The 11,306-nt window shown below is 42.0% G+C and overlaps 3 protein-coding genes across 3 annotated transcripts; 2 read left to right on the top strand and 1 right to left on the bottom strand.

Annotated features, from left to right (window-relative positions):
* The first annotated feature begins 473 nt into the window (after window positions 1–473).
* Window positions 474–6,978, top strand: LOC111599239 (anoctamin-4). The gene is made up of 14 exons (XM_023314836.2): window positions 474–767; window positions 2,391–2,617; window positions 2,687–2,868; window positions 2,929–3,900; window positions 3,958–4,103; window positions 4,162–4,742; window positions 4,812–5,029; window positions 5,086–5,250; window positions 5,310–5,567; window positions 5,634–5,729; window positions 5,788–5,887; window positions 5,944–6,340; window positions 6,402–6,492; window positions 6,558–6,978. Exons 2-14 carry the CDS (start codon window positions 2,428–2,430, stop codon window positions 6,882–6,884), a joined length of 3,723 nt encoding a protein of 1,240 aa, XP_023170604.1. The 5' UTR covers window positions 474–767; window positions 2,391–2,427; the 3' UTR covers window positions 6,885–6,978.
* A 653-nt stretch (window positions 6,979–7,631) lies between these two features.
* On the top strand, window positions 7,632–9,072 carry LOC111599223 (tubulin polyglutamylase complex subunit 2). Its single transcript, XM_023314820.2, has 5 exons — window positions 7,632–7,777; window positions 7,855–8,034; window positions 8,089–8,256; window positions 8,312–8,526; window positions 8,582–9,072. The coding sequence occupies exons 2-5, from the start codon at window positions 7,959–7,961 to the stop codon at window positions 8,939–8,941; spliced, it is 819 nt and encodes a 272-aa protein (XP_023170588.1). The 5' UTR covers window positions 7,632–7,777; window positions 7,855–7,958; the 3' UTR covers window positions 8,942–9,072.
* A 49-nt stretch (window positions 9,073–9,121) lies between these two features.
* Window positions 9,122–10,179, bottom strand: LOC111599224 (viral IAP-associated factor homolog). The gene is made up of 2 exons (XM_023314821.2): window positions 10,046–10,179; window positions 9,122–9,856 (listed from the first exon to the last, which is right to left on the bottom strand). The coding sequence occupies exons 1-2, from the start codon at window positions 10,049–10,051 to the stop codon at window positions 9,140–9,142; spliced, it is 723 nt and encodes a 240-aa protein (XP_023170589.1). The 5' UTR covers window positions 10,052–10,179; the 3' UTR covers window positions 9,122–9,139.
* Window positions 10,180–11,306: the final 1,127 nt, after the last annotated feature.

Below are 11,306 nucleotides of genomic sequence, written 5' to 3'. Positions count from 1 at the left end.
CAGGTATCCACAGTGGCTCAAAATAGATGTGCCGCCGTGTAATAATAGCGGCATATATACACGTTCATTCTTTTTTTTTCACGTTGAAAGTCTATTTTTATAGTTTTTACGTTACCCGTATGTAATGGCAATTAATAGTGAGGTCCTTGTTTAACACTGTGAACCCCTTGAGAAGGACCCCAAGGGGCTGGGGCTGCAATGCAATCGCCGCCAGGTTCATGAGTTCAAAATTCCCTGTGGTAATTCGTTGGCCAATCAAATAGAACATAATCTTTTATTAATTCATATAACAACAACAGCAACAACAGGAATTAGAATAGTCGAAATGTCAAATTGTAGGCAACTATGTCAATTAACCATTAAGCCAGAAACGTGGCGAGCTCGATTCGGCGTGGGTGAGAGAGAGCAACACATGAAAAACTGAACTACTTTGATTATCTAGCATTGGTCGTCGCAGATACTCGCTGCGGTGGTTGGGCCAGGCGACAGTTGCAAAGCTTACTTCTATAGTCCTTGGCTTGTGGTCAGTGGTTTGTGTCAGTTCTTTGGTCATTCGTGCGCGAGTGCTTTAACAAATCGGTCGAAATCGCTCGCCGTGTCCATTATGCGAAACGAAATGTGTTAATAACTAATATAGGACACGCGAGCGAGTGCAATGCTTAAAAAAAGATATTAAAAAGCAAAAACAAGGAGCAAGACAAACATTTTAAGTCAATAGAAAATACATTAACAATTGAAATTTTCAGAACCAATAACAAGAGTTAAAAGTATGGAATAAAAATATAAAAACAAAAAAAAAATACAATCGGATAAGCACAAATAGTTTCAGTTGTCATAGAAAGTGCTGAAATTTTTGATTAGAATTTGTTGAGTGGCATTTGAATAGTTGTAACTTGAAATCAATAATCGATTATTAATATATAGAGCTTGAAGAATGAGAATGTCGAATCAATAAACCTTCAATTGTCGTGATTACAACAACGGCATGAGACTTTGCACAACTGACAAGCCAGGCAACTAGCTACTTACCACTAATATTGACGCATCTGGCAAGTCATAGGCGTGCTACGCTACGATATGTAGCTCCATTTATTTGTGTGCCCCTTTTTGGGGCAGGCTTGATCGAAGTGTGTCAATCGAAGTGGGAGTGGACGGTTTTAAGTCCAGTTCAGATTCGTTTCACAAGCCAGTTAATTGAAAATAAATAAATTACACATATTTGACATTCGCCTAGTGACAATCAACAACTAGCCGCCAATTTAGTTCAGCAACAAGTTTATTTATTCAACATTTATCGACCCAAGTGGAGCTGTCTCTCTAATGTGCATTATCTATTACACACATATAGAAATATATATATATATTTATATACTGATGTGCCCCATAAATGTGTGCCTTTGCGTATACATAGAAAAAGTTGTTATGGCTTTGGCCTCGAGTACTACGAATTGAAGTTGGGCTTTCGCTCATGACGCCAATAATGGCGCTTATATATGTGTATGCATAACGATAGACATTCTAGTTTTTCGAATATATATACACCTGTATATATCAAGTCCGTTAATTCAATTTATAAACAATCAATTGTATCGGAAAGGTTGATTGGCAGAGCTTCAAGCGTTTCATTATGAATTTATAAGTGCTCAAGTCTCTTCTGCATGAAAATGGAACCTTTGACATTCAAAACTCTATCCTCATAAATTTTTACTACCTTTAAACACATATATTTAATTAGACATATAATTTGTTTGCTTGTTTGTTTGCTTTTCCAGGCGATGCTAATGTCAGAAATAAGTGCTCCTTGGGGAGCATAATATACACACACTCATGTGTGTGTCTGTGTGTGTGGGGGTGTGTAAGCCATGACTAAAATCGTTAAATGACAGCAGAATATTAGAGCAAAGTTAAATGTTGATTTTATTTAACTTAATTATTTAGTTAAATAAATCAAAATGAAATAGCAGAAAAATATTTTAAAATTCTTTATGGCAAATTTAGAGACTTTGAAAGGGGCATGCAGAATGTTTGATCTCGTTGCTATAGATCGCCAGATTCTTAGCTAAAATTCTGACTTGCCATGAGCTCAATTAAGACATAGTTTAAACAGCCTCAATTAGGCTATGAAACAAACTTTCAAATTTGTTTTTGTTATGCACAGACGTATTGCTGGCCTATTTGCGTTCGAGTGTTATTAGTTGTCTTTCGATTTTCATCGAACTTATAAATATGAATGCATATTTAATTGTGGGAATAGGAGCACATGCAGCAAAGCCTCGAGCGTTGTCATTGTAGGTCAAATTCACTTAACAAAAATAATAAAGCACTAAATACTAAAAACTAAAAACTTCTTCTTGACCCAATGCCGAGCTGTACAACTTACGATTTTCCAGAGTCTTGTGACGTTGCGATTGACAAGTTTGGAAAAACATGAGCAATCATGCAAAGCTGACGGACAATGTGGGCCGCAAATCGAATATATTTCAAATACGTATCGACAGCGTGGACGATGAGAGCACGGCGCCCATAACGGAGGCCAATTCACGTGAGGATCTGATTGACAGTGCGGCGCGTGAGAGCGAGATAGCAGCAATCGAACAGACAGCATTTCAATTTCCAAGTGGGTGGCTATTAAAATATTTAACGATTTCGATAAAACTTTTCGTTTTCTTATGTTTTCAATCTACAGGATTCCTTTCGGTGCCCACACTACGCAACTCGCAGCACAGTTCGTTGAGCACTTCGCGGCGTCAAGTTGTCTCGAGCCCGGCGAAGAGCGAACGCATGATACGCAGCAACCAGATCAAGCTGCGACCCAGAAGACTCAGCCAGGACAGCGGCATAGTGGCTGGCCGTTTAGTTGGCTATGCCGTAAGTATTTCATATACCAAGCCACCGTTATCTGAGTTTTACGCTTCTCTGTATCGACAGGAGAGTCCTTTGATTGAATTGGACCTGCAGTCGCCACCCATAGAGCCCAACGTCTCTGCCGATAACATTTACAACTTTCTAGAAAGCGAGCGGCAAACGGTGAGCCAAAGTCCAATGTCTGTGGGCAATCCCATTACGCCAAAGCCCAGCTTGGAGCTGAGCTCCAACAACAAGACCAGCTCGGCCGCGTACACAGAGAAATGGCTCAACTCGTCGATGATGCGCGGCAGCAATGGCTCGTTCTATCAGAAAGTCAATTCCATTGCAATGCCATTGCCAACACATCTGGAGACAGAGTCGGCGGAGCCGAGTCCCACACAGGCGTTTGGGCCGCGTGTCGTGGGTAGCCACGATGAGGATATACCTGGCACTGCAATGCGTCGCACTCTGGGCTTGAATCTCAGCCCCACTCTGGGTGGACGGAGGGCTAGTCAAGTCGACAACGGTGTCAAGGAGTCCTATGAAATTGTAGAGTCCTCGCACTCGAATGTGCTGCCCGATCAGTTCGGCTATAAGCAATTGATGCCAGCTGAGCGCAAGACATCCACCGGGGAGAGCAGCGTGACCGGCAGCTACCTGAGCAGTCGCAAGGCCAGCAAGAGCAACAGTCTCACGGGCGATAGCGAGGAGCGACGTGTGAGCAAGCAGGATCGAGAGGGTCTCGATCCGGAATCGCTGATGTTTCGCGATGGGCGACGAAAGGTGGACATGGTCTTGGCCTGGGAAGAGGAGGATCTGGGCGTAATGACGGAGGCGGAGGCGCGACGCCGTGATATCAGGCGCAGCTTTATGGACAATCTCGTAAAAGAGGGACTCGAAGTGGAGCTGGAGGACAAATCCCAATCGTTCAATGAGAAAACCTTTTTCCTCAAGATTCATCTGCCTTGGCGTCTGGAGACGCGCCTGGCCGAGGTCATGAACCTAAAGTTGCCCATCAAACGTTTTATAACCATATCCGTCAAGCCATCTTGGGTAAGTTGGCAATTGACCTACTTAGTGAATATTCCTAACAGTGCAACCCACGATTAGGATGAGGAGAATGTGGTCATGCGCAATGTGCAGTACTGGAAGGATGTTTGGCAGCGCCTAACCAAAAAGATACAGCTTGATAATAGTCTGCTGGAAGGCGAGACAACGTTCAAAGCAGCCACGGCCAATGGCAATCCCGAGGAGCAGTAGGTCAGCCAAACTTTGCATTGTCTTTTAAGCTTATTCGTATTTTGTTTGCGAAAGGTTCATTGTGAAGGATCGTGCCACGGCCTATACGAGTGCCCAACGCTCGCTGATGGTTATGCAGGTGCTGATTCGCACACCGTACGACGATGGCGATCGCAATGGCATCAGGCGCCTGCTCAATGATGGCACCTACTTGGGCTGCTTTCCCTTGCACGAAGGTCGCTATGATCGGCCGCACTCGAGTGGTATATCGCTTGATCGGCGCGTGCTGTACCAGACCTGGGCACATCCATCGCAGTGGTACAAGAAGCAACCGCTGTGCCTGGTGCGCAAATACTTCGGGGACAAAATCGCTCTCTACTTCAGTTGGCTTGGTTTCTATACGGAAATGCTCGTCTATCCGTCTGTAGTGGGTACTCTATGCTTCATTTACGGACTGGCCACACTCGAATCGGAGGATAACACGCCCAGCAAGGAGATCTGCAACGAGTACGGCACAGGGAACATAACGCTCTGCCCGCTCTGCGATAAGGCCTGCAGCTATCAAAGACTATCCGAATCGTGCCTATTCTCGCGGCTGACTTACCTCTTTGACAATCCCTCGACGGTATTTTTCGCCATCTTCATGTCTTTTTGGGGTAGGCAATAAGCCCACAAACACAACTATTTCAAATCTTGTCTAATGACTCATATAATTTGACTCACAGCAACTACATTTCTGGAGCTTTGGAAACGCAAGCAATCGGTTTTGGTCTGGGAATGGGATCTTCATAATGTGGAAATGGATGAGGAGAACCGACCCGAGTTTGAGACCAATGCAACCACATTCCGTATGAATCCGGTGACACGCGAAAAGGAGCCCTACATGTCCACATGGAGTCGTGCTATACGCTTCGTCATCACCGGCAGTGCTGTGCTCTTTATGGTAATTAGCATGGGATAGTGTTATATGAGGCTCTTATTAAGTTTCATCGTCTACAGATCTCGGTGGTGCTGTCTGCCGTGCTGGGTACCATCATCTATCGCATATCCTTGGTCTCGGTCATCTATGGTGGCGGCGGCTTCTTTGTAAAGGAGCACGCCAAGCTATTTACCACTGTGACAGCTGCTCTAATCAATTTGGTGGTCATCATGATACTAACGCGCGTAGGTATAGCTGCCAAGGCTATGAATTTTATTAAAATATATTCATTTATATTGTTTAGATCTACCACCGCATGGCCATCAAGTTGACAAATCTGGAGAATCCACGCACTCACACCGAATATGAGGACTCATATACCTTTAAGATATTCTTCTTTGAGTTCATGAACTTCTACTCGTCGCTCATCTATATAGCCTTCTTCAAAGGACGCTTCTTTGACTATCCCGGCGACGATCAGGCGCGACGCAGCGAATTCTTTCGCCTCAAAAATGATATCTGCGATCCGGCGGGCTGCCTCTCCGAACTTTGCATACAATTGGTAAGTTTTTATATGGGGTAAAAGTCTACGAATTTTTTATTTCAATTTCATAATATTTACCCAAAGGCTATCATTATGGTGGGTAAACAGTGCTGGAACAACTTTATGGAGTACTTGTTTCCCAAATTCTGGAATTGGTGGCGTCAGCGCAAGCACAAACAAGTAAATTTTTGTTGAATTTTAGTGATATAGAAGCAGCTCAGTTCCTACTTGCTTGCAGGCCACAAAAGACGAATCGCACTTGCATATGGCCTGGGAGCAGGACTATCATATGCAGGATCCAGGTCGCTTGGCACTCTTCGATGAGTATCTAGAAATGAGTAAGTTATGATTATTCATAGACTACTTAAGCTTGAAAACCTGACCTCTATTGTAGTACTGCAATATGGCTTTGTCACACTGTTCGTGGCCGCATTTCCTTTGGCGCCGCTTTTTGCACTCCTCAACAATGTGGCCGAGATACGTTTGGATGCCTACAAGATGGTCACCCAGGCCAGACGACCCTTGGCTGAGCGCGTAGAGGACATTGGTGCCTGGTATGGTATCTTGCGCATAATCACCTACACAGCTGTCGTCTCGAACGCCTTTGTGATCGCCTACACAAGTGACTTTATACCGCGCGTCGTCTATAAGTTCGTCTACTCGGAGTCCCATACGCTGGCTGGCTACATAGAGCACTCGCTGTCCATATTCAATACGTCCGACTACAAGGAGGAATGGGGCGCCACGAGCAGCGAACGCGACCCGGACACCTGCCAGTACAGAGGCTATCGGTAAGTGAGCTATTCAGAAGCTTCTAGACATACTCTATAAACGGCTGACATCCTTTGACAGCAACGGGCCAAAGGACTATGAACCTTATGGACTGAGTCCGCACTATTGGCATGTGTTTGCCGCACGCTTGGCCTTTGTCGTGGTGTTTGAGGTAAATTAATCAAATTATGGTCTGAAGCACATCATGCTAAGTTCGACTTTTCTATTCCACAACAGCACGTGGTCTTCGTGCTAACTGGCATAATGCAGTTCATCATACCTGATGTCCCGTCAGAGGTGAAGACCCAAATGCAGCGCGAGCAGCTGCTTGCCAAAGAGGCCAAATACCAGCACGGCATCAAGCGTGCCCAGGGCGACAATCAAGACATCATGAGTCTGTTCCGCGATAGCACTCAACGCCCCTCTATAGCTGGCAGCCAGTCAACAGCGCGCGGCAGCTGGGCGCGTCGCTTCAGCCGCCTGAGCGACGGACTAGACGCGCATGTCGAGGTTGCTGCACGTCCGCGTCGTTCGGTGGAGTCCACAGTGTGGGAGGTTTCCTGACATGAAGAGGAAGCCGAGTGCGAGACCCCAACGCAAGCTAAGAGTTGAGCGAACCGACATATGACTTGATATCTCTTGGCTCTTCAATACCAACGCAAACCAACTCTCTCTTTATTTTATGTCTAAGTTCCTTTACAACTTCACATCTTCACATTTCCAAAGTCGAACCTCATTTAGATCTGTTGATATGTTTTTGCGTTTTTTTTCTGTATATAAATTGTTGTCAATGTACTATATATAAATAAATTGCAATCATATTAATTATAAAGTTTCGAGCATTTTATTTCTTAAATATTTATCATATATTTTTTTGGTAATAGCTGAAAAAATATAAAAATATATATAAATTAATTTATTAATTATTTATATATTTTTTAGGAGAAAATGAATACAAAAAGCCAAGAAAAGAACATTAGTATATTTATTTAAATGATCAAATATCGCTTATATATTTATTGCAGGTATGAACTCTGTTCAAAAAGAAATATCTCTTATATAAAACAAAATATATCTATATATTTATATTCTTCTTCAGCTGCTTCCCTTTAAAACAAAAAAAATTAGCTGATAAATAAATTAATTAAAATAAATTTTGTTTTACATTTTTTACTCAATTTTTAAATATCTTTAAGTTCAAAAGTTTTAGTTTTTTATTATATATTTATTTATGATTCACTAATTACCTTTCACAAAGAAACTATAGTATAGAAAATCGTAACATCCTACGATATTGTAATCAGAATCTTGAAGTGTGCTTGTTGTCCTTCAAATTTATGATTAAGTATTTTAGTGTTTATTGATATATTTCGACCAAATTTCATAGCGTCAATTTACTGGACATTAAGAGCCACTGTTTGATTGATATATCTACTTTAAACAAAACAGTATTTAATGTAAAAATTAAATTTAAAACACACTTAGTTGCGTTTTAAAGATATCCATGCAGAGCTTTAATCACAATCTGCCATAGAAACCATTCAAACACGACTCCGTTGCCAGCGTAACCAGGGCCAGGCAGTCATTGTTTGCTGTCCCCAATGTTTATTTGAAGTACTTTTATATAAGAGAATCGAAATGAATAAGAAACTCACAGGCACACAGGAAGATGCCTTCTACGAGAGTCTAACTCTAGGCCTTATGAAAACTCTGTGTGAGTAGTGAAATTGGATGTGGCACGGCCAGAACTCTAGTTAAATAATTGTAGCCTATGTGCCACGCGTCTGCCATGTGACCTTGGACCGTCGCCAGCCGTTGAATCCCTGCCAGCTGGTCAACTGGGAGCAAAGGCACTGTGTCTACCTGCCGGAGGATATGAAAAAGTTTTACCTATCCACCGATGGCTTTGTGCTGCATTGGAGCTATCAATATGCACGTAAGTCGAGGGATTTTTCATGTTTTCAGGCGAACTACAAATCTCTATCAAATAGCTACCGACGTGCGCCGTGTCGGCTATATACACTTTCCGCACCTGCTGCAGGTGACGTTGCTGCGTGAGAACATCGAGAACACTCCGGTTGCTAGTGGTGGCAACGGAGCGACAGCGACCGCACCAATGCCCAAGGATAAGTGGGATAATCCCACGCCCATCATAACAGCCAAGACCAAAATATTCGAAATTAACAATATCAACGAAATGGCCAAGGTGAGAATTGGTCTACCAATTGAATCGTCAACTCTATAGCAATGATTCTCTTCAGGTTTGCATGCTGTATGATTCGACCAGCTCGAACAATCCCAAGTTCTATTTGCTGGAGCTGAGCACGCTGAGCTGGCAGTTTTTGGCCGAGACGTTCAGCGAGTACTTGCGCATGGCCATTGCGCATTTGGGCTTGCCCTACTGGGAGCTGTGCTTCTCCAGCTTTGGCTTGCCCTCGTGGACGGAGCAGCTGTTCCTGCTGCTAGCGCCACATCTGCTGGAGAAGCAGGAACTGCGACGCGGACGCATAATTTATCCCGCCTGCGAGCATCCTTACAACATACTCGATCCGAACATCTTTCGCAGCAAACCGAAGGGCCTGGCCAAGTCCTCGACGAGCATTGTGAAGTCGCACAAGTGAAGGTCTGGTAGCAAAAATGGTAACTCTTTATTATGTTAACAAATGCACGAAGATCGGCTAAGGATGCAAGACATGAAATAGCTGAATATGAACACATGACTTTATAGTAGAATGAAGTTTTTTTTAACAGAGTTCGGAGCTTATTTTATTCCTGATTTGTGACTTGGACTGCTCTTTGTCGTCAGCATAGAGTGTGATCTAAAAGAACTCTGAGCTTTTGTCTTCCAAATCGGCCAACATTTTGTCTCTGATTTGTGGCTTGGGATCTTCCTTGATTTCAGTGGGCACAGCTCCCACTTGACCCAGCATAAACTCCAGTTCATCGAGCGTCAGCTTCTCGCCACGCAGCTCGAGCGGTCCAATAAATTGTTTGCGCATTGCGCCCTCGTGGTATACGAAAATGGTGGGCAGGTTCTTTTCGGGAAAGTTGGGTATGCAAGTCGTGGCAATGGAGCGCAGGAATTTGGTCTGCGGAAAGCGAACAGCCAGCTGTTGCATGTGATGGTGGATGAGAGCGCAGAGTGGCACGCCATTGGCATACAGATGCAGCACCACCCAGATGCCCTCGCCAGCTTTCGTTACTTCATTGACGTACTCCTGACCTGAGATTTCTCGCACGCTGCCAAATCGCGCCTTCTCTGCTAAGGCCCGCATCTCGGCGATGCGACGTTGTCGATATTGTTCCAATACAGCCTCGTCTTCGGAGTCCTCGAGTTCGTCCAGCTCATCCAGTGACATATCATCGATCATCTTGTCCCGCTGGCCCTCTTGTGGAGGCAAATCCGTCCTTCGCTGAATGACATCATTCATCATGGCCTGGATTTGATCCTCTGTGATCTCTGCCTCCTTTTGGCGGGGTCCAATGATTCCCTTTGCGCGCAGCACATCATTCCACTCGGTATCTTCATTGGGATCCTGCAACATATACAATTTTCTTTAGTTTCCATTCACTAAATGTATAAGAAGCACTCATGCGTTGCGTTTCGATTTAGTTTTTACCAAATATGGAGATAAGCGAATGCACATGCATAAAGATATTTATATAGATACGGCAATAGATGATTATTAGCAATGATAAATGCTCTGCGGTGGCTTGAAACTTACTTGCATCGTTATTTTATAACTTGCTTAAATGCAATGCGTCGAAATAAATAAATAAGGCTTTAATTTTCACTTAACTTTAACTAAATATATGATATGACTAACCGAAATATGGTAAACAGAAACCGAAACTCAAAATGCACTGTAAAAAATCCCAAAAATAAAAAATACTAGCAGCTGACAGTGTTAAATTATTAACAGCGCTATTAGCACATGTATGATTTACATTTTACATTGCTAACATCAGCTGAGGCGCTATCATAGCAAGCAGCTTGTGTAAGCACCTCAATTCAGTTGGAGCTCAAATGGTAAGCAACATGGCACTGTTAAGTTTTTAGCTATGAAAACTGCTCAGCTGGCAACATGTGCAACATGTGGTTCTATCAGTATGTGGACAGAGAAAACAAAACTAAATAAATACTGTATATTTTATTTGTCATGGAATTTGAATGTACGTCGTTACAAACGTTTTATTTATATTAAGAGGAATTGAGTATTTTACTTTCATTTTTATTTAGTGTAAAAAGTAAAGTGTAAAAGGTTTCATTGAAGGGAAACTGTTAATAAGCAACTGCTGCTTAACCTCTTCAACTCGCTTGTGTTTGAGCGTCTAAACTAGCCTGAGCTTTGAATTTTCAGCGTAAAAAGCGCACTTAACCCATTTCATTAGTATAAGTAGCTAGAAAAGAACTTTGAAATCGATAATTCAATTACAGGCTCAACTCATAATTGTATGCCCACCCAATAGAATTTCCCTTTAAAAAAATTAATAAAGAAATGGATTGTTTTTTATTACTTTATAACTTTTATTCGAATCTGTCTTTTTGTTCATTTGCATTTGCTAATTAAAGAATTTAATTAGTGAAATTATCGTAGACCATCAAAATTGAAAAATTTCCATGGATTTAGTTACTTTTTTCATTTTTGGTTTTATACATCGATTTATATATATATTTATATTTGGTAACTCTATTGCACAATGCAACATTTAATTTAAATTTATTTTTTATTTGGTTTTTAATTGTAATTTAATTTATTTTAAGCTTATAGCTGTGCCGTTGCACACTCAACACATTTGATGCTTTGCCATGAAAATAAATTCATGTATAATTAAATTATTTAACAAATAAGCGTAAAGTATAAATACATTTATAATAAGTTAATTTTATAGGTATTTTTGGTTTTTGGTTTTATAAATTCATTTACCTAAATTTAAATATAAATATAGTTCAACTAATGCCTAAGTAAACAATTGGAAGTTTAT

This window comes from Drosophila hydei, unplaced genomic scaffold, assembly GCF_003285905.1.
Source record: "Drosophila hydei strain 15085-1641.00,03,60 unplaced genomic scaffold, DhydRS2 tig00000001-arrow-pilon, whole genome shotgun sequence".
NCBI classification, from domain to species: domain Eukaryota; kingdom Metazoa; phylum Arthropoda; class Insecta; order Diptera; family Drosophilidae; genus Drosophila; species Drosophila hydei.
Note: the sequence above shows the minus strand (reverse complement) of the source record. Positions and strands in the feature narration are given on the sequence as shown.